The sequence below is a fragment of a genome, unplaced genomic scaffold, assembly GCF_019419815.1.
Source record: "Pyrus x bretschneideri cultivar Hongxiangsu unplaced genomic scaffold, Pyrus_bretschneideri_v1 Contig38, whole genome shotgun sequence".
Lineage (NCBI taxonomy): Eukaryota > Viridiplantae > Streptophyta > Magnoliopsida > Rosales > Rosaceae > Pyrus > Pyrus x bretschneideri.
This window is the reverse complement of record NW_025999701.1, coordinates 2911767-2934497: the sequence shown is the minus strand read 5'-3', so window position 1 is coordinate 2934497 and position 22731 is coordinate 2911767. Positions and strand designations below refer to the sequence as shown.

The window sequence follows — 22731 nt, the reverse complement described above, 5'->3', positions numbered from 1 at the left end:
CGCATGATGCTGGAATATAATCGTTTCCTTTGCATTTCAAAATCTGTCATGATGCTTTGTTTGTTTTGTAATGGTACACATGTAAACTCATTCATTCACTCTTTACTGCACATGAACTTAGCCCAAGTATAACCTCCTAACAAAGCCATATCATATCGAGATTGCGTCTTTCGTTTGGAGTCTGGCCCGAGCATTTTAAAGAGCGATTAACTCCTTCACAGTCATTGGGGATGCGTATTTTGAAGGGCCATCGAAAAAATTTTCCACTATGATGCCATGAGTTGCCTGTGTAGGATGGTAAAAATCCCAGAAGACATGGTCCCTTCTGTTGGAGCACAAGGATGCAACTGGCAGGCAAGGACCCTGGGCCTTAAGCTTCCCAATCCCACAGCATGCAGCTTTAGCCTCTGTAAATCCTGAAATCGAATGCGAAATTTTTGGTTTGTCAGTCGAGTTAACTTAAAATTCTTCCTCTAGTTTCCTACAAGGGCGGCTAAATATCGGTTATCATGATTGATATGTATTCAAATTGATGGTTTAACTACACAACATGCTTGATGGAATTGTACATAGATTATTTCTGCTTATGAAGAAGGAAAAGAACATATGAGTACCGTAAGAAGCTGCGTTTTGCACGATGTTAGTCAAGACAGTGTAAGTGTTCAAGAGGGTGTAGCTTATGCCCAACGCCGGTTTCAATTGCTGCAACATGGACTTAAGGGCTTCATTGTACATGACAGACAATGAGTTTGCGCCATCATTGCACTCTTCTGTATCTAAATCCCTTTGCGCCGGACAGCATCCAACCGGCCCAGTCCCGACAACTACAAATTTTTGGGCGCCGAGAGCATGTATTCTCTGCCAAACAATGAAGAAAGAAACACATCAAGCATTGAAGTGCAACTGAAGATTCACTATGCAAACATGGAGCTAAGCCAATGTGTTCTCGTTACCTGTAATTGTTCCTTTAGATTTGACGCCATCAAAACCGCGTACTGCTGCGGCGTGTATTCGCTTTGGAGCTTGGAGTTTTTAATGTAGCCGAAGATGTCATTGCTTCCAATCACGATCAAAAACAGAGATTTTGAAAGATGGACTTTGGCGCCCTCGGATCCTAACTGTAGCCCAATGTTTTGATGTACTTCTGAGTAGTAGTTTACTTGGTATGACAAAGGTATTGACTGACGCTGTGACAGCAAGAGCAAAATAGGCAAAGCATTAGTTGTTGGACAGAGATTCGATTTTCCCTTCATAGGCCAAGTCACGTGATGAGCGTTATATTCAGGATAGAGAAGAGTGTATCTTTAGTGACGCATCAGATTTCAGGTTCGCTCATTATAATTTGTAAAATGATAACGTCACATGACAGTGGTCCCACTACAAAAGATTTCTCTTTATAAGAAGGTGCTAAATTGACAAAAAAAAAAAAAAAAAGAAGGTGCTAAAGAATAACACCCAACTTTTCTTGTGAAAGCTTTTTCACCAACTTTCATAAGTAGGGTTACAAGGATCCTACCCAGCTCATGTAAAAAACGAATTGGATTCTAAAGCATTTTTAGCGGAATATATTAACATGTGCTAAACCAAGGATGATATTTTTCTTTTTCTTTTCTTGGGTCTGTAGCGTTATTTTATTTTTTGAAAGAGTGTTGAATTCATTGCACTTACAAATTGTTTATCTGAACCATTGAAGATTCCAGCTCCTCCGGAGGCGAAGCTAACTCCATTGACGAATGACTCCTTTTGCTTGTTGAACTTGGATACAAGTGACAGGTATGGTGGTGACGGTGGTAATCCTACTTTCTCGGCTGCCAAACAAAAGATAACAAGATTATACATACTACGTACCCTCTCATTCTCTCAACATGCATAGTTGTCACTAGTCATGATTTATTAACTGATGATATTAAACCTACCAAGAAAATCTGCAGAATTCTTGCCATTACCAAACCTCCCCGTGGCTACTTTGCCAGGATAATCAATCCCGTTATGAGGAAAATTTGCCTTGGCAAGAGAAATTTTTAGGTAATTGTTGTTACCGACGTCCACTAACGAGTCTCCGAACACGTAAATGGCTGGAACCATCTGAGCTTCCGAAAGAGGGATGATGAAACTAGAAGTGAAGAGAGAGAAGACGATGACGAAGGAAGCCATTGGCAAACCATCAGTGTGATATTTAGCCATGGTTATGAACGAACCGTGTCTAAAGCTCCCTCAAACTTTCGTATGTAATGTTTCTGTGTGATGGTTTGAGGGACATGAACAAGTGGAAGCCCTCTTATAGAGGGAGATAAGTTGATGAGTTCACAAATTTCGAGTATGAAAAGTATAGGTTTTACCCGTGTGGGCTCAAGCAGTAGCAGCAGCACTCATCTGAAAGACTGAAACCTCTCATTCTGACAGTAAATTGTCATTACGTATTAGATATTTTATAATTTGTTCCACTCTTTGTTTTCTCTTCCCAAAATATCTATCTTTTGTCATTGGAATTACTTTTCTTTTTAAATACAAGTGTTTCTTGAATTACTTCTTTTTTTTTCTTCATTTAATTGTAAAGAGCTATCCTGATATATCAATTTCATTAATCATGCTTCGATCATTTTCGTGAAAAATATTGAAGTTTTACTATAAAAATAATTAGTAATATAGGAGTTATTCAATCTTTTATAAGTTCGTGCAAAGTTTCTTCTTTCACTGATGTGAAACTCTTTTACCTACACATTCTTACACGTTCCCTCACGTGTAACGAATTTTCAAGTCAAACATATGAACACTAAGAATTGGGTGACATGGAGAACTTATGGCTGTTGGGTTTCACACATGAGCAAATATACTCTGATATCATGAAAAAAGTTGAGGTTTCACCATAAAACCAATTAACAATATGACAGTAACCCAACATTTTATAAGCTTTTGTAAAATTTCATTTTTCACCGACGTTAAACTCTTTTACCTTCACATCATCACACTTTGTCTATCTCCATTGATCATGCTCATCATTCCTTAATTGTTCTTTTGGTTAATAACTAACTTCTCTGTTGATATATTGGTTGGTTTTGCTAGTTTACCTTTCTTAGTTACATTACCATTGCATAAATATTGCCCAATGAATAAACATTGAATTTCCAAATTATTCTCGACTATAATTGTTATTTGAAACAACTATATATTTATAACGGGTAGAGAGTAAGTTAGTGACAAACTCGCTATTAGGAAGATTCAAATTTTATTGAATTATTCTCGCGTATAATTTAGCATCATTAGAATTAACATTAATCACATATTTTGTATATAACTAATTGGTTTTTGTTGCTACAATTACATTTTTCTCTTTCCCGTTTCAAAGAACAAAGGGAAGGAATAAAATCATAGGTCTGAACACAAAATGGAAAAAGGATACGGAGAAGAAGAAAGAGACATCATGGGTTGAAGTGGGGTTCCATCAGTGTGTTAAAAGTAGGCCAGTGATCTAACATTGGAAATGGGTTGCAGACTTGCAGTGGCCAGTCTGGAAAGTCAGTCTCTTTTTTTTTTTTTTTTTTTTAATTTTTCAATTTTTAATCTCATATGATGCCCATGTAGATATTCTCTTGCAACCATTTAACGACAGGGCAAGTTTTTGTTAAGGTCAAATTTTTTTGTGATCTTTGTGGTAACACGTCATTTTCGATGTGATATTTGTGGTGAAAAAGTTTTTAATTAAACCTTTGTGGTGAGCCTTGTTAGCAATTGAGGTCCAAATCCAAATTTTCGTTAGTCTTCTGTTAAATAAACTTACGTGACTATCACATGAAAGGTGAAATTCCTCATTTCAATCCAAATTACATCTTATTCAATGGACATCTAGTATAATTTAGGGTTTAATTGAAATTAGATTTTACAAAAAAAACTTGAATGCAAAGACTAAAACTAAACTTGTAAAACTACGTCAATAGCTTGGAGAAGAGGTGAAGGTGAAGGTGAAGTTGCGCCTAATTTCTTAGGTATGGTTTAATTTCATTTGGAATCCTAATAATTCTAATTTACCATTTTTTTTTCAATGCCAACACGTCTTTGATCATAAGTTAGAGTCTTAGTACCAATTTGATATCGCTTAACTTTTTTAAAAAGCAGGTATGAAAAAAAGCACCCAGTTTTTTTGTGTTTGGTAAACTTTCAAAATCAACTTTTTTTCTTTCATAGTTTTGGATGAAAAAAGCTAAAAAGGCAAAGTAGCAAACCTAGCTTTGGAAAACCAGCTTTTTATCACAATATACGGGTAAACCGTGCCATTAAGTGATTTTTTTCAAAATGGCAACCTTACCTTCTCTTTCTCCTTCATCCCAATTCTGGACTCCACCCCCTTTCTCCAGTCGCTCTCTGGCACCGTACTAACTAGATTCACCACCCCATCCCCTCCATCTCTTCTTACTCCCCAGATTCACCACCCCTTCTCTCTCCCAATCCCCACCAAATACACCCATCGCCACCTCGCAAACCATGATCCCAACCCACTCCCTGCTAGATGATAACCCAGATCCCACCCACCCATCCACCAATGCACCTTCCAAAACATGTAATGCCCTGGAAATCGAAATGCAGGAAATATAAATGGGAGTGAGGACGAAGGTTCTAGATCATCGGAACTGAAAGAGAAATGCGAAGGGACGAAGGTGGGTGAGGACTTCGAAATTTCAAGAGGGATCATTGATGAAAAATGGAAGAAAAGCCAGAAACATTTAGGCCAAACGAAATATAAAGAAAGAAGAATGAAAAAGCTAGAAAGACAGGGAAACAAAGAAAAGGAAAAAGGAAACAATCATGAACTTTTTGGCAGAAAGAAAAAGAAAGAAAGAAAAGAAAGGAAGAAAAGCCCATACTGCTTTATTTTACAGTTGCTTATTCTTATAGCACAACAGAATCAGTTTTTTTTTTTTCAAAGCACATCAATACCAAACTAACCCTTAGTCTTACTTGAATTTTCATTCTTGTATCAATTTGTACTAGTTTGAATGCATAAATGCCTTTCAGTTTTGTCTTTAATTGGTAATGTGGTTTTATGTAGGCCCTAGTCGGCCAGTACACATGCCACATCCCGGCCTAGGCCCCCACCACATCCTGGGCTCAACTCCATCGTAGCACGATATTGTCCACTTTGGGCCCCGACCACACACTCATGGTTTTGTTTCTGGGAACTCACATGAGAACTTCCCAGGATGGGTCCAACACGCCTTGATTTTGGTTGGGGTGTGTCAACACAACCTTTCAATTTTTTCTTAATCTTCTTTAAATTTTAATTCTTTAACTTTCTTACGCTCTTGAAGTTCATATGCGGAGGCAGACCTGAAGATTAAATTTTCTGCATTGCCTTTCACCCATTGTCTTTAATTCTACAATGCCTTTCACCCATCTGAATGCATATATACTGCATTTCACCCATTGTCTTTAACTCTTTAAGTTATTCTTGTGCATATGTGATTTTTCTGCATTATATAGGTTGAGGTACATGTGCTATCAAATTGGGGTGATGATTATGGTGGTGGAGGAGGTCCACTAGTGGCTATGGCAGTGGTTGGGAGCCTGAGATGAGATATGGGAACTACTGGGTTTTTTTATCTTTACAAGTTTCTTTTATTTGTAATTTTATTTTAATTCAATCATGTTTTTGTCTTTTCATTTTCCAAAATAAATAAACTTAATTTTGACCAATCTACATGTGATAGTCACATGATTTTATTTAACGGAAGACTAACGGAACTTTGGATTTGAATCTCAATTGCTAACAGGGCTTACCACTAGAGTTTAATTAATATCTTGTTCACCACAAATGTCACATTGAAAGTGACTTGTCACCACAGGGACCACAAAAAAATATAGGTGGTTCACTTTATAAACACATAGTAAGTAATGATGGTCAAGTAACGCCACTAATTGTAAGAGAGAATTTCTCCAATTTAGGAGTGGGGTGCTCTCATTTTAGCCTAAATAAATATTTTTACAATTTGATTTACACTCATAGGTAAAACAAGAGTAGAAGATTTATAATTGATCTTAAACTTAAGAGAAAGAGAGATTATATTCACACATTTTAAATTATTTTTTCCACACCTTTTTAATTTTTTAATATTTTTCTAACTAGTGTTAATGGTGTTTCAAAAAATATTAAAAAATTAAAAATATGTGAGAGAAGTTATTTGAAGTGTGTGAATATAATTTGTCAAGAAAAATTGATTTGAATTAGAAATCAAATATAAATGGTTGAACTGATCAAAATCGAATATTCGTGATATATCATTTAAGCGACACATCAATCTCATACTAAAAAACTGGTATTTAAAAAATAATCATTTTGATCAATTTTCTTAAACATAAACACGTATCGTCTATTATTAGGGGTGGGCATCGGTGGGGTTGGGCGGGGTTAAGTGTCAACCCGCAGGCTAATCTTACCGTGTCGGGTTACCGTTTAATGGAACCACCGCCGTCCGTACAACAAGGAAGACCGACCCACCCGACCCATTTATTTTCGGTTCGATTGGGCGGGTTTTGCGGTTGAAGATGAACTGGGACTGCCTACTGGTAGCTTAGAAGATATTGCCACCTCAAGTCGCCAACGCGATGATATTATGATAAGAAAGATGGTTATGGCCTGTGGGTTCAGTGGTGACAAAGTATCCATGGTTCGCTAAACTCTAAAAAGTGAAGGCAAAGATTATATAAGGAGAATATAGGAAGGAATCCTTCATAAGGCTAGTACTTAGAAGCTGGAGCAACGATCGGAGGAATCGTTGTGTCTTGGTGCGGCGGGCCAGCGGCAATTCCAGCAAGGGTAAAAGAGATAGTGGGCCATTACGATATGACGAGTAATGGTAGAGAAATTAAATTTGTAAATTAAATAATATGTCATCAATAGAAAAATGACACGTTTATCAATATTTAAGTAATAATCCACTCATTAATTTTCATATCATTTAGTTTACAAAATTTAGTTTCTTTAACGTTATTTGGGTTATTACTTATTGAATGGAAGATTATCATTTGTTAAAGCCAATTTGATCATGACACATGTAAAGAAAAAAATATGTTTCTGATGGCTAATGGACGGGTTGGGTTTTTAACGGGTTACAACTTTTGTGCACCAAACACTAATCTCTAGGTGGGTCGGCGGGCGGGTGGGTTATAACCCTCTAGTCAAAATTTAACCTTTTAAAACCGACCTAAGGCAGGCAGTCATAGGTCGGTCGGGTGGGTTGACCGGTTTCTTCAAATAAGTGCCCACCCCTATCCCTATCGTTTATCAAGTGAAAAATGTAATACACTAATTTTTCTGGAGCCGAAGTCTCATCTGCTGATTGCTGCGTGGATGCACCGTCCTGACTCCCACAATCCACACTCCACACTCCACGCACCATCAAACTTTGCTTCTTCTTTCTATATTCTTCCATATTGGAACGCTTGTTTGTATTTTTGTGCATTTTTAATCTTATTTGATGACACAAAACAATTGTTTACAGATTTCTCATATGTTGCAATCTTGCATCTTTGTCGTTCTGACTTTTATAATTGATAGAGATTTTTGCACCTGAATTATAAAATACAAAATGTTATTATTGTTAAAATATATGAATGCATATAGTAATCGAAAACAATAAGTACTTCAAACCAATGATGGATTAAAATTTTAATCTTGGGTCCTAGTGCAAAAGAAAATAGTTAACATGCGTAGAGCGTAAATGTTTTTTTAGTTGGGCATTTCACTGAGCACTGATAAGCATGTTGTCCTTTGCCAAGCTACGTTGCTCGTAGGATGACATAAGTAAAAAACTGATGAGTGCTATCAAGTGATCCTAGTGACTTTGGCCAAGACCCTTGCCGAATAATGTCGACACATTCTGTTGAGTGTTATCAAGATATGTCAAACATGCATTTCATCAAGCACTTGATGAGAACAAAAGAGCCGTACCAGACATTCAAAAGATCACAAGAGAACTATCACCAACTGTTTCTTTGACCTCTGGACGGTCCTTGTGGACCCACACCTGCTAACTAATATTAGTAAGGATAATACTTGCACTCTCTTATAGGGGAATGTACATATTTCACCTTTTATGAATAATGTCTGTTCATCATATACATTTTATAATCAGAACAATCCAATTTTTAATCCTCTTTAAAGATCATATGCATTAAAAAAAAAAAATTCAAATTGAAGATTGTTTATGCATTGAAATTAATGCAAGTATTACCTATTGATAATAATACTTGAGGAGTAAATCAACACATTATTCTAGTGGAAATGCACACAATAATTTACAGTGTTGAGCTAGGAATGTCATCTCTAGTTCCTCATTAATAAAATCATCTAACTCATCTGTACAAATGATATTACGTTTCTTTTAAGGCCACTGGGATTAGCTCAGTGGTGTGGGTAGTGGATGGGGATGGCTACAATTGAAAATTTGGTGTGTGTGACACAAATTGCCTTCCCACACAAAATGAGTTAACTGTGGAATAGTCGATATTTGGTGTGGACAATATGTCAATATCACACTTTGTTTCGTTCGGAATGGGGGTATATATTTTTAAGCGGGAAATGACAAACACATATTTTAGTCTTTTACGCTAATGTATTTGTTGTTTTCGTTTAATTTATTTAATCTGATGACGAAAAATAAAGAGGAATATGTGAGATGCAAAAAAAGTGTGTGACAATCACTTCCCTCAAACAAAACCATCACCACCACAAAATGGGGAGCATTTTTCTTCAAACGGACTTCAGTTCCACATGGTCACATACATAGCATCCTAATCTATTAATATGTCATGTAAAAGGAAAATTACCTACACATTGTATTATGAAACGAAAATGTCACAATAATGATAAACCGGTTCTATATAGTTCCTTCACAAAATAAGTAAACTGTGAGATAGTCGATTCTGCGGTCAAAGTGTCAATATCACAATCTTTGTTCCCGTGGGAATGGGTTTACCATTTTCTGGTGCGTGGGAACATCGATCTGTGATAGTGAGATATGGATTTACAGCTCGGCAAAATACATTGCAGATGATATTTATCCAAACAAAACAATTATTATAAATATGTGAGGAGGACAACGAATGGTTGCCAATTGGAATAGTAAGTGTCGAAATTCAAACCCCTCAAGAGTCAAAGTATATGTATATATTGGACTATAATCCTGTCGACACGTCGGTCCAACGATTTGGATTCCACAAGAAGATTTTCCACTAACCCATTTTTGGAAGGGAAGCATCTAGGTCAAGGGGGCAACAGATGATTGATTGATTCTGCAGGACATATGCATGAGTTGTCTTGTGTGTTCCGTTTTGTTGATTTTTTGGGATGTTGATTTTCAGTTTCACAACTATGTTGTCAATCGATATTTTGTTTATTTCAAAATTGTTAAAATAGGGTAGGTTGATGCGAGAGGTACGTCGGTGTTGCACATGAATACATCTCGTCTATCTCAGAGTTGGCCTTGGCATGGAGTTGTTGGATTTCCGGACAGGATCCTCAATCGAACGGCCTCGAAAAAAATGTGGCAAATTATGTGTATGGGCGAACTCATTCTTTTTCTCTTGATGTTCATATAATGTGAACGTTTGATCGAATCCAAAGCTTGGCTAGTCGGTTAGGCCTCTTCTTAATATATCTAGTGTTGTGTTTGAAACGCACACTTGTTATTTTGGCTTTTAGTTTGGGCGAGAAAACGGCTTTTTTTACAATTGAAAATGGCCATTAATTGTATTTACAACGTAATCCTTATAGTTTCTTTTTGTGATAGGACAATCCTAATACTGAATAATTTTGAGGTTATATCATAAAATTAATTGACAGTGCAGAGAATAGTCTAATTATTTGTAAATCCTTGCATGATTTAGTCAATCACTAATTTGGAAATTTGTCGTTCGCATTCGCACAAATACAATCAAGAGATTCAAACTTTATATTTTATTTGAAAATAAAATTAGACACAATAAAGACTATATTTTCATTAATTATGTGGTAATTCAACTTGAATACTCAATTTCTTCCCTATGCTTTCATATATTCATATAACTATTTTATCTACAAGTTATTCTATATAGTTTCATACAAAAATACATTATTCACTGAGCAGAAAAAATAAAATCCAAAAGTTAGTCGAAGAGACCATCAACTCAAAGTATGAGTTGCTAAAATCTAGGTACGATCCTAAGGTTCAGTCTTTCGCCTTTGCATATAGGTTTAAGGTTCCCTAGATAAAGTGTTTGGTTGGGTAAATTCCTAATCGGTAAGCTTTTGTAACTAAGTTTTCTCGAAGTCGAAAGAGTCGTTCGATATGATGCAAGGATAATTTGTGTAGTACAAGAAACTGGATTAATGGTTTATTCAACTTCCTGCTTCAGTGGTATCCCAGGTAAAATTTTGAGAAATGACGCCAGGGATATAGGTCTTCGAAACATACCATACTACTTCCTTTCACTACGCCACGTGCTAAAAGGCCTTCATAACTTTCTCAATACTAAATTCGCTCTTACATCATAAATTTAACTCGTGCTTCAAATCTAATATTTGTCAGTGGATGTGACCACAAGAATGACTGGTCGAGAATGTTCAGGTTACCTAACCGGGTAATATGGTTAACACAACTATGAGTCAAGGTTTGCTCCTAAATTTCCATGATTTTAATTTCTTCGGCTCAGGTAGTCACTGTTAATTAGTCTATCAATCGCACCGCTAATTAATGCATATATGATATTTTGATATTATTCATTATCCTGAAACTGTGAACCGGCGTTCTGGCACAAAGGTATCACTGCCAGATACTAGTACATGTGTATATTTTGGAAACTATACTTATTTTACAGAGAGAGGTTATATTACATTTTCGAAAAGGTTTTATAAAGCTTTATTTTTAGGCCCACTCACCCTTATTTTTCGCTCCTCCAACTTTAGTAGATGAGCTTTCGTGTCAACGAGGATTTCTGGCAAAACGTTGCTATGGGGATATTCCCGATGGTATAATTCCTCTTTTACCTTTACTGTACTTTAATTATGCTCTAACATTACGTGTGAAACAGGTTCATTCCCGCTCCCAAGCGCACTCTTACATTTAGGCACTTTTAGGTTTAAATTTACTCACATTTTCCACATCACTACACTTTATGGCTTCGTCACTTTCCTAATGTCAGCCATCACAGCTTGATTCGAAGTCCAGATGAACATTCCGGATCGGGGTGTGTCACATCCTCCTGAATCAAATGATATTAGTGGTGAGGATTAAATTTTACTTAGGCTTGATAATGATCACAAAATGATATTAAGATCACTGAATATAAGTGGGCCTTACCATAGTATGTGAGACTCACTTATATTAGAGATAGTTTTATAAATAAAATTAAAAAATTGTTAATAGATAAAACTAAAATGTGAATAGAAGAGTGATGAAAGTTAATATATACCTCTTATAAATCATGGATGCGATTATTTAGAACTACATATGGTTCAAGCTCTTTAGAACTATCACCATATTCCGCTTCATCTTGACCATCAAATGTCTCAAAACTCTGCATCATTTTCTCTACATGAATCATAATCTAAAGCATATAGATTAAGATATGTCTTATTCATAAACACGTACAAAGCAAACAAGCCTTGGGCCCATTTTATAGAAGAAGAGGAAAGATCTAGAATAACGTTTTTGAAAATATAGTGAGCATAAATATGTGTGTGGCATTGAGTTTTGATACAAAGTATCTGATTTTGTTTTATATGCCTGTTTGGCAATGATTCATCCTTATCTTTATATTAATGACTAGACATTGAAAGAAAAACTTTACAAATTAATCTCTACACGCATTCAATGTATGAAAATATAAGACAAATTAAAAATAATGAAACATGACTAATTTTTAATTAATATATACACCCTGGTACAAGTGAATAAAGGCCAAAGATTCTTCTCGGGACTACAGAAAATCAAGAGAAAAAACCCTAGTTGCCAACCCTTGCGTTTGGTGTTGTGTTCGGGCAATACTTCTTGATTTTTTTTTTTCGTCTTTGTTTCTAGTTGCAGTCATTCTCTCGCGATGTTGAGGAGAGTCCTTAGTTCGTGTTTATGGTCACTCTCTTGTTTTGTCGAGAGAGATTTTGTGGTTGTGTATGGCCGTGATTTGTTCAATCTCGAATTTTAGATCGGCGATTGTTGTTCAAATCTGAAGTGGTGGTGTTTATGATTTGTGCACCCAACAAATTACAATGAGAAGGAAACTCGACGTTTGCTGCAAGGGCTTATAGCAGGGTTTCTTTGCCAAACGATTGCAAAATCATCAGAGGTTGGTGTGGTCCTTTCCTTGTGGAGCCTCTATAATAGTTCTCAGGTTTGTAACGTTTTAGTCCTAGTGACTAGTTTTTAGGGTTTAGGACTAGGGGTTCTCCATGATTGAAGAATCGTGTTGTATTTTTGATGTGTTTGTAATTGTAGGGTTGTGATGCTTTTGACATGTGTAGTCTCTTGACTTGTTCTAAGAGACATGTTTAACATGTCTACCGTATGAATGGTTGTGACTATTTTTAATGGCATTGAATTGGTTCTATGGTAGCCCTCTTGCTGATTTTTGGTGTCTCTTTCACATAGATGGCCATTGGCTATGCCTCTGGTGTAGAATTTTTTGCAGATCTACACATATTGACAAAAATTTCTTTTTCAGATAGCTTTTAATTGTTTTCCTGATAGGTTTGTTCCAGCAGATTCTGCAACTGTTGGCTTGACTGATAGGTTTGATCTACATACCGACAGCTTTCTTACGTACAGTGTTATGCTTGCATGACATGGGTAAAGAAAAACAATGACCATAGTTTCTATTTCTATTTACAGAATATTTTGCGCAATGGGAAGCAAGTTTATGAGTGCCGAAAAGTCGACATTTATGATTGATTTGCATCAAGTAGGGATAATCGTAAGGTATACTCAAACAGCTTCCCTGTGCTAAATTGTAATTATAATGTGTGAGATAAAACTGAACTTGCATCTTTTTAGCAGTATAGGCATAACTCTCAGTGATCCAGTCATAAGATTTATCCCATTGGCATGTGTACGAGTATTTTTAAACGGCAGAGTACTTCTTAAGAATGAAAAATCATTCGCATTTCTGAGACTACTAACTAATATGAATCCTAAGGTTTGTATCTCAGGGTTCATGCTTAAAACATGTTCCTTAATCTTAACACATTTAATCTACATTAATTCTGTGTCATCTGACCACTAGGCATGTATCTATATCTTGCTAACTTGTTTTCTTGTGTGAGATAATTGCGTCAGTAGGCGATTATAATTCCCGGGTCTAAACAGTTTAATTGTCTTAGACTCAAAATATCAGATATAGCTTTGTGAAGTGTAGTCAGTATTAGCAACCTCTGATTCCAAGCTCATGCATGTGTTGATTTCTATGTTTCACTGCTGTTCAATGCAATTTTTCTATTTAATGCTTGTAGTTTCACTTTTCATTTCTTGCAGGCTAGTTCCTGGGCATGCACGTCTTATCTATGGTGAGTAGATCACATATATTTTGTGTGCAATTGTATGTACTATATATAAAAGTTATTTTATATATATATATATATATAGAGAGAGAGAGAGAGAGAGAGAGAGAGAGAGAGAGAGAGAGAGAGAGAGAGAGAGGATAAGTATATATGCTAATTTTTAATAAAGAACTTGCTTGGTTCAACTGCGTAAAAGATGATAAGTGCCTTACTGAAATACTGACCAGAAAATGTCTTAGCACCTGTATATACGTATATTAATGTACAAAGTTGGGAATGCCAACTTGGATATTGTTATTTACTTCCTGCAGGTCTGCATTGTGATCTACTTGCTGGTACTTTTCCAGAGCTTAAAACTTGTGTTCGCTATTTTCAGAAACAGGGGAAAAAGATCTTTTGGGTTTTCCTTGTGTCACCCACAAACATCCATGCCCGCTCATGCATATACACATGCACATTCATGAAATGAGCGTTTGGGTTCATATACATGTATTTCCTTCTCGTGAAAAAATCGTTACGCACTCTTGGTGGCTGCTATAATTTTCCAGTAGAACTAATTAATTGTACAGGTTGAATAGGTGTCCCAAGGAAGTTATTCAGAGAGCATCATTTATATTGGACGCTTTTGGAAACAATAAACCTGTTGCGCGATAGTGCAATGAAAATGTATCAGCTATGGATCAACAATACCAGGTTTTAATCCCAAAACAGAATCTGTGATTCAGAAATGTAAATATGACATATTATATAGAGTAACACTTCCCCTGCAAAACCAAAACCATGAGATTGAATGTAGCAATTCTATAGTACGCCGGAATAACATTTTTCAATCATATATTTCTGTTTAATTGTTTAAGTTTCTATATTTTTAGGGTTTTTATCACAAATGGTCCCTAAAATTGACCTTCATCATCAAGATGGTTCCTGAAATTGAAAATCCATCAATGTAGTTCCTGAAAATAAGTGTGGCAAATCAATGTGGTCATTCCATCGCAATTCTATTAAAAATTCTGTTAAGTACTGATATGACACATAAATGCGTCCCATAAGTCCTTTTTTCTCACAAATGATCATTGAAATTGACACGTGACATCAAAATGGTCCCTGAAATTGAAGATTGATCAATGTAGTCTTTTCATCACAATTTTGTTAAAAATTATATTATATGCTGATGTGACACATAAATAGATCACACAAGTCTAATTAAATTAAAAAAAATTACAAATAGGCTTAATAATTTAATAGTTAATAAAAAAATTGTCAACCCAAAAGGTATTCAGACCATTTTTTAATTAATTATTAAACCTACATTAGCATATAACAATTTTTTTTTTTTTTACATAATTGTGGTAGAAGGATTATATTGATTTGTGACACCTACTTTCAAGGACTACATTGATCAATTTTCTATTTCATGGATAATCCTGATGGTGCAGGTCAATTTTAGAGACCATATGGATGTTGTGAGTCAATTTCAGGGACCATTTGTGATACAAACTCGTAAATCTTGTAGGGTCCATTTATGTGCTACATCAGTACTTAACAGAATTTTTAACAGAATTGTGACTGAATGATTATATTGATTTGCGACACCTATTTTCAGGGACTACATTGATTGATTTTTAATTTTAAGGACCATCTTGATGGTGAGGGTTAATTTCAGAGACCATTTGTGATAAAAACTCATATCTTAATGATATGTATTTTCCTTAATCCAATTGTAGAATGTAGTGGACAAGATGCTGGCATTTGATTTTCGCAAAGGCGATATAGGCTTGTCTTTTTTTCAGGATTTATTTCTAACTGGAGCCGGATCTCTTCCACCAAGGCCACCGGATCAAGTGATCTGTGCCTTTAAAATTTCATTCAACGGCCAAAAAATATTGTAGCTTTTAAGGGGTCAAAACAGGTGGGCCATTTGATGAAATTTCAAAGGTTCACATCACTTGATCCGATGACCTTGGTGGAAGAGATCCTGAGATGATCTCTTCTCTTCCAACTGAGCCTTAAAACAATACTAAAGGTAAGTTTTTCTTCTTCTAATAAGATACAATTTTAAACGCTAAAGATATCACTTTATCTCCTTTCTTTTTTCTCTAGGAAACTTTATGCTTCTCATATAATTTTCCCAAGATTGTGAATGCAGAAAGATAAACAGCTGTTTCTGGACAATTTATGAGGACTGAAGCCTTCGATGGACGTCAACGATATCTTCGCGTCTCCGTCCAAGAGAAAGGTTGAATCATTAATTGGGCCAGATAATTCTTTTATGAGATACTTTGGATGCGATCCTTAGTCATCAATGGATCATTTTCCTGGCGATCCTAGGGATCCCGTGATCATAACCGTTCATCATACATCATATGGTCAAAGATCATTTCAAATTTTAAAATTTAAAATGAAATATAAATAATACCTAATGAAAACTGACTGCATGATGTATGATGAACGATCAAGATCACGAGATCCTTAGGATCCCCAGGAAAAGGATCCAGTCCCAATATTTTTTAACTGAAACCTTATTGATTTTTATATTTTGATCAAAGTCCTTTGACTTTGTACACATCATCATATTAGCATTGATATATTTTATATCAGTTAGTTTCTCTTTTAACTTAAAATTGTATTACACATATCTCACCATTTATGAAATTTAAAATCCCATAATTATCGGATTATAAATGGTAAAAATCTCAAGGATTATGAGACTAAACACAATGTACATAACAAACTATTGTGCACAAAGTTTTGCAAATTTTACTGTCTAGGGTGAAGCGAATGTACCCCGCAGTAAATTAATACTGCATGTCCCCATGAACTTGACAACAGCAAAAATGTACTCCTGCATGAACACAACACTGTATGTACCCAAATAAAAAGGGATAAGAAAAAAAAACTCATGGGTACATTTAAAACACAAGGAAAATAATGTACGTACCCATTAATTTTGGCTCAACAAAATATTAAAAAAATTCAAAGAGGGTACCCAAGGAAAAGAATATACACGTGTAAATATTGCCCTAATCAATGCTAAAACCTTTGTGTGTGTGTTTGCACCTTGAAAGAGAATGTACCCAACGAAAATAATGTACAAAAATTGTACAATTCACCAAGAAACACTCAACATCATTTGCACACTACCACCCAACTTAACACAATGTGCACCACAAGTGCACCGTTGAGACGTATGCATTAGGGAACACTATGCTCTGGGCTTGGAGGATCTATATGGGGAAATCGCAAGCGTAGGCAAAGATTTGAGGATGAGGCCATATACTAAAAGCAGTTGTGCCTACAATGGAGGTTGATTGACACTGCTAACCGTGAAGGTAATATAATTCATAAAAGTTTTTAAATTTCAAATGCCTAAAATTTAGGCCAACTAGGTCAACTTTTCCAAAACAATCCAACAAAATGATATGTGAAAATGAATAATAAAATTTTGAAAAGAAAAATCAATCAAAAAATGAAATGTGGACAAAGTCAAAGGACTTTGATCCAAAACTTAAAACCAATAAGGTTTCAATCAATACTATATAACAATTAGGGATGAGAATCTAATTTCTCATTTTTTATCGTTTTTTCTCCTACGTAACTCAAATTTTGATGTCATACTAAGCGCATGATGCTGGAATATGATCGTTTCCCTTGCATTTCAAAATCTATCAAGATGCTTTACTTCTTTTGTAATGGTACACATGTAAACTCATTCATTCACTCTTTACTGCACATGAACTTAGCCCAAGTATAACCTCCCAAGAAGGCCATATTCTATCTGAGATTCCGTCTTTCGTTTGGAGTTTGTGGCCCGAGCTTTTTATAGAGCAATTAACTCCTTCACAGTCATTGGGGATGAGTATTCTGAAGGGCCATCGAAAAGTTTATCCACTATGATGCCATGAGTTGCCTGTGTTGGATGGTAAAAATCCCAGAAGACATGGTCCCTTCTGTTGGAGCACAAGGATGCAACTGGAAGGCAAGGACCCTTGGCGTTAAGCTGCCCAATCCCACAGCAAGCAGTTTTAACCTCTGTAAATCCTGAAATCGAATACGAAATTTTGGTTTGTCAGTCGAGTTAACTGAAAATTCTTCCTCTAGTTTCTTACAAAGGCGGCAGAATATCAGTTGTCATGATCTGTATGTATTATAATTGACAATTTTACTACACAACATGCTAAACGGAATTGTTCTTAGATTATTTCTGCTTATGAAGAAGGAAAAGAATATATGAGTACCGTAAGAAGCTGCGTTTTGTACAATGTTAGTCAAGACACTGTAAGTGTCGAAGAGGGTGTAGCTTATGCCCAATGCCGGTTTCAATTGCTGCAACATGGACTTAAGGGCTTCATTGTACATGACAGACAATGAGTTTGCGCCATCATTGCACTCTTCAGTATTTGAATCCCTTTGCGACGGACAGCATCCAACCGGCCCAGTCCCAACAACTACAAATTTTTGGGCACCCAGAGCATGTATTCTCTGCCAAACAATGATGAAAGAAACACATTAAGCATTGAAGTGCAACTAAAGTTTCACTATGCTAACATGGAGCTAAGCCAATGTGTTCTTCTTACCTGTAATTGTTCCTTTAGATTCGACGCCATTAAATCCGCGTACTGATGAGGTGTGTATTCATTTTGGAGCTTGGATTTTTTAATGTAGTCGAAGATGTCATTGCTTCCAATCACAATAAGAAACAGAGATTTTGAAAGATGGTCTTTGGTGCCCTCGGATCCTAACTGTAACCCTATGTTTTGATGTACTTCTGAGTAGTAGTTTACTTGGTATGACAAAGGTATTGACTGACGCTGTGACGTAAAATAGGCAAAGCATTAGTTGTTGGACAAAGTTATTCGATTTCCCCTTCACCAGCTGTTACTTGATGGATGTCATATCTAAGGAGGAGATATATCTTTAGTGATACGTCAGATTTTAAGTTTACTTATTATAATTTGTAAAATAATAACGCCATGTGACATTGTTCTTGCTACTAAAAAATTTCTCTTTACAAGAAGGTTCTGCAGAATAACACCAAACATTACTTGTAAAAGCTTTATCACCGGCTTTTGTAATTAGGGTTACATGAATCCCACCCAGCTCATGTAAAAAACGAATTGGATTCAAAAAGCAATTTTAGTGGAACGGAATATATATTAACATGTGCTAAAGAAAGTGTGTTATTTTTCTTTTCCTTTTTGTGGGTATCTAGTGCTATATATTTTTCTTTTGAAAGAGTGTTGAAAACATTGCACTTACAAATTGTTCATCCGAGCCATTGAAGATTCCAGCTCCTCCGGAGGCGAAGCTAGCTCCATCGACAAAGGACACTTTTCGCCTGTTGGACTTGGATACAAGTGCCAGATATGGTGGCGACGGTGGTAACCCTACTTTCTCGGCTGCCAAACAAAAGAAAACAAGATTATATATACTACGTACCGTCTCATTCTCTCAACATGCATGGTTGTCACTAGTCATGATTTATTAACTGATGATATGTTAAACCTACCAAGAAAATCTGTAGAATTCTTGCCGTTACCAAACCTCCCCGTTGCTACTTTGTCAGGATAATCAACCCCATTATGAGGAAAATCTGCCTTGACTAGAGAAATTTTTAGGTAATTGTTGTTACCGACGTCCGCTAACGAGTCTCCGAACACGTAAATGGCCGGAACCATCTGACCTTCCGAGAGATCGACGATGAAACTAGTAGTGAAGAGAGAGAAGACGACGACAAAGGAAGCCATTGGCAAAACATCAGTGTGATGTTTAGCCATGGTTATGAATGAATCGTGTCTAAAAGCTCCCTCAAACTTAATTTGGCGTGTGATGTTTCTGTGTGATGGTTTGAGGGACATGAACAAGCGGATGTCCTCTTAAAGAGGGAGATAAGTTGATGAGTGTTCAAATTTCGTGTATGAAAACGATCGAGAGGTTTTAGCTGTGTGGGCTCGAGTAGTAGCAGTAGCACTCATCTAAAACCTCTTATTCTGACAGTAATATTGTCATTACGTTTAAATATTTTATAATTTGTTCTTCAACTCTTGCTTGTCTCTTCTCAAAATATCAATATTTTGTCATTGGAATTTACTTTTTTCATTTTTGTAAGTATTTTTTGATTAACTACTTTTTTTAATCATTTAATTGTTAAGAGTTATCCCGATATCAATTTCATTAATCACCATCCCATCATCTTCATAAACAAACATGAGATTCCACCATAAATCAATTGATAATATAGAAAGTAGTTCAACTTCTTATAAGCTCTTGCACTTCTTTCATTGATGTGAAATTCTTTTATCTTCACATCCTCACATACCCCCTCATGTGTGATGAATTTTCAAGTCAAATACATTGATAACACAAATTAGATGAAATGAAGCACATGTGGACTTTGGGCTTCACAAGTGGGCAAACATGTTCTGATACTATAAAGAAAGTTGAGGCTCCACCATAAATCTAACTGACAATATGGGGAGCAACCCAACCTTTTATAAGCCTTTGCAAGATTTATTCTTTTACAGATGTGGAACTCTTTTACCTTCATATCATCACACTTCGTCAATCACCATTGATCATGCTCATCATTCCTTAATTGTTCCTTTGGTTAATTACTAATTTCTCTGTTGATATATTTGTTTTGAGTATAACGATATATTTTGAGCAATGTTATTCATACCATATTTTTGTACCACATTTTGATACCATCTTAGGTGGCATCTGATGTGGACAGCCACATCATTTGAAAAATTTACAAAACCCAAGGAAAGGAAGAAGAAAGACTCATCGTATACCACAATCATCATTTAATTAACTAGTTTTTCTTAATTATTAGTTTATTAAATAATGAACTAAATTTAAAAATTTGATTAATTCAAATGATGTGACTGCCTACATTAAATGCCATATAAAGTTGTATGAAAATATAGTACAAAAACATAGTATGAATAACATTACTCATATATTTTACATTAAGGGAAGGGGGGGTTCGGTAAAGCCACACAATGGACAATCTAATTTGGTATTGAATTCACCATCCACGAGATTCGAATCTAAAATCTCTTACTTACAAGTGAAAATGAATATCAACAATGCTAGTGGCATCTATTGATAGATTTGTTGATTTTGCTAGTTTACCTTTTTAAGTGACATTATCATTGCATAAATATTGGCCAATGATAAACATCAAATTTCACCATATTAGTCTCAACTATTTTTTTTAAACAACTATACATTTATAAGGGATGCGAAATAAATTAGTTACAAACTCATCATCCATAAGATATGAATCTTATTAAATTGTTCTTGCTTATAATTTAGCACCCTTAGAATTAACATTTATCACATCTTTTGTATATCTAATTGGTTTTTTGTTGCTAAAGTTACATTTTTCTCTTTCCCGTTTCAAAGAACAAAAGAAGGAAGGAAAAATCATAGAATATGAACACAAAAACGAAAAAGGATATAGAGAAGAAGAAAGAGACATCATGGGCTTAAGTGGGGCTCCATACGTGTTAAAGTAGGCCAGTGATCTAACATTGGAAATGCGTTGCAGACTTGCAGTGGCCACTTTGGAAAGTCAGTGTCTTAGTTTTTTAATTGAGATATATGTCGATTTGCTCTCTGATTTGTGTTGAACTGCTCATTTCTTTTTTAAATTTTAATTTTAATAGATTACCTCTAAATTTTTATAATTAGCCAATTCCCTCATGAAATTTAACTTTAGCCGATTACTTCTTAAAATTTAATAAATTGCCAACTCCCCCCTTAGCGTTTTGGATTTTAAAATTTTTCATCCATCCAATTTTCCATTCATTTTACCCCCATATAGTTGTCATATATTTTCCACGTGATCAAAATAGGTGGAAAATTGGATGAAAATTTCTAAAAGTCTAGCGTTGGGGAAAATTGGTATTTTCAGGAGATAATTGGCTAAAATTAAATTTCAATGGGGAAATTGACTAATTATAAAAATTTAGCAGGATAATTGGCTAAAATTAGAATTCATATGAGAAATTGAAAGCTGAGGCAAATCAACAAATATGCCCTTTTAATTTTACAATTTTAATCTCTTATGATGCCCATGTATATTCCCTCGCAACCATTTAACCACATGGAAAGAATTTTTTTTTTTTTTAATACGTCGTTTACTTTATAAACACATAGCAAGTAATGATAGGCCGAGTAACACCACTTGTTGTAAGAGAGGACCTCCTCCTGTCTAGAGGTGAGATGCTCTCATCTTAGCCTAAAATAAATATTTTACAATTTAATTTACGCTCACCGCTAAAACAAGAGTAGAAAAATTGTAATCGACCTTAAATTTAAGAGAAATTGATCAAAATGATAAAAAATTAAATATAAATAGTTGAACTAGTAAAATTCGAATATTCATGACATATCAATTAAATTTCAACTGCACACCAATCAAACATCAATCTCATATTAAAAATTAGAATTAGAAAAATAATCATTTTGATCAATTTCTTTAAACATAAACACGTATCATCTATTAATTGAAAAATGTCATACACTAATTTTTCTGATGCCGGAGTCTAATCTACTGATTGCTGCGTGGATGCTCCTTCCCGATCTCCCACACTCCAGGCACCGTCAAACTTTACTTTTTCTTCTTCTTTCTCTATTCTTCCATATTTGAACACTTGTTTGTATTTTGTGCATATTTTTTTTTTTTTGATGACCCAAAACAATTGTTTACAGATTTCTTATAAGTTGCAATCTTGCATGTTTGCTGTTCTGACTTTTATAATTCGTAGAGATACTTGCACTTGAATTATAAAATACCGAATGTTATTTATTATTAAAGTATATGAATGCATACAGTAATCGGAAACAATCATTACTTCAAATCAGTGACGAATTTGAAAATTTTAATCTCGGGGTTCTAGGGCAAAAGAAAATAGCTAGCACGCGTAGTGTGTAAATGGTTTTTAGTTTTTTTTAGTTTTTTTATTTATTTATTTTCATTTATGACTATTTCGTCGAGTACTTGATATGTATGTCGTTCTTTGCCAAGCTATGTTGCTCACATGCTGACATATATCGACATCTGATGAGTGCTATCAAGTAACCTTGGTGACTTTTGTTGAGAATCCCTACTGAATAATTGTCGACAGGTTTTGCCATGAATTTCATCAAATACTTGATGGGAACAAAAGAGTATTCTACCAGACACTCGAAAGGTCACTAGA

General features: G+C 35.2%; 2 protein-coding genes and 2 long non-coding RNA genes across 7 annotated transcripts; 1 reads left to right on the top strand and 3 right to left on the bottom strand.

The window, feature by feature from the left end:
• Positions 1-7: 7 nt before the first annotated feature.
• Positions 8-2266, bottom strand: LOC125468379 (GDSL esterase/lipase At5g55050-like). Its single transcript, XM_048564024.1, has 5 exons — positions 1917-2266; positions 1669-1808; positions 954-1187; positions 615-858; positions 8-416 (listed from the first exon to the last, which is right to left on the bottom strand). Exons 1-5 carry the CDS (start codon positions 2182-2184, stop codon positions 196-198), a joined length of 1107 nt encoding a protein of 368 aa, XP_048419981.1. The 5' UTR covers positions 2185-2266; the 3' UTR covers positions 8-195.
• Positions 2267-10723: 8457 nt separating this feature from the next.
• On the bottom strand, positions 10724-11639 carry LOC125468431. The gene is made up of 2 exons (XR_007250807.1): positions 11443-11639; positions 10724-11232 (listed from the first exon to the last, which is right to left on the bottom strand). It is a non-coding gene; the product is annotated as an uncharacterized LOC125468431 (long non-coding RNA).
• A 577-nt stretch (positions 11640-12216) lies between these two features.
• On the top strand, positions 12217-14370 carry LOC125468430. 3 transcript variants are annotated; one of them, XR_007250806.1, is made up of 5 exons: positions 12220-12360; positions 12717-12758; positions 12858-12944; positions 13497-13528; positions 13834-14370. It is a non-coding gene; the product is annotated as an uncharacterized LOC125468430 (long non-coding RNA). The 3 variants fall into 3 exon arrangements; XR_007250805.1 differs by having other exon boundaries at positions 12217-12360; positions 12691-12758; positions 13497-14370; XR_007250804.1 differs by having other exon boundaries at positions 13497-14370.
• A 2805-nt stretch (positions 14371-17175) lies between these two features.
• LOC125468467 (GDSL esterase/lipase At5g55050-like) lies at positions 17176-19513 on the bottom strand. Of its 2 annotated transcripts, XM_048564246.1 has the most exons (5): positions 19029-19513; positions 18779-18918; positions 18097-18330; positions 17758-18001; positions 17176-17560 (listed from the first exon to the last, which is right to left on the bottom strand). In XM_048564246.1, exons 1-5 carry the CDS (start codon positions 19375-19377, stop codon positions 17340-17342), a joined length of 1188 nt encoding a protein of 395 aa, XP_048420203.1. In that variant the 5' UTR covers positions 19378-19513; the 3' UTR covers positions 17176-17339. The 2 variants fall into 2 exon arrangements, with proteins under 2 accessions (XP_048420203.1, XP_048420204.1); XM_048564247.1 differs by lacking the exon at positions 18097-18330.
• Between the last annotated feature and the right edge of the window lie 3218 nt (positions 19514-22731).

Coding starts and splice junctions, on each gene's coding strand:
- LOC125468379 (XM_048564024.1), bottom strand. CDS start 2,184: ATGGCTAAATATCACACTGATGGTTTGCCAATGGCTTCCTTCGTCATC. Junction 1,809..1,916: donor GAATTCTGCAGATTTTCTTG/GTAGGTTTAATA, acceptor TTTGTTTGGCAG/CCGAGAAAGTAGGATTACCA. Junction 859..953: donor ATCTAAAGGAACAATTACAG/GTAACGAGAACA, acceptor ATTGTTTGGCAG/AGAATACATGCTCTCGGCGC.
- LOC125468467 (XM_048564246.1), bottom strand. CDS start 19,377: ATGTCCCTCAAACCATCACACAGAAACATCACACGCCAAATTAAGTTT. Junction 18,002..18,096: donor ATCTAAAGGAACAATTACAG/GTAAGAAGAACA, acceptor ATTGTTTGGCAG/AGAATACATGCTCTGGGTGC. Junction 17,561..17,757: donor ACAAAACGCAGCTTCTTACG/GTACTCATATAT, acceptor ATTCGATTTCAG/GATTTACAGAGGTTAAAACT.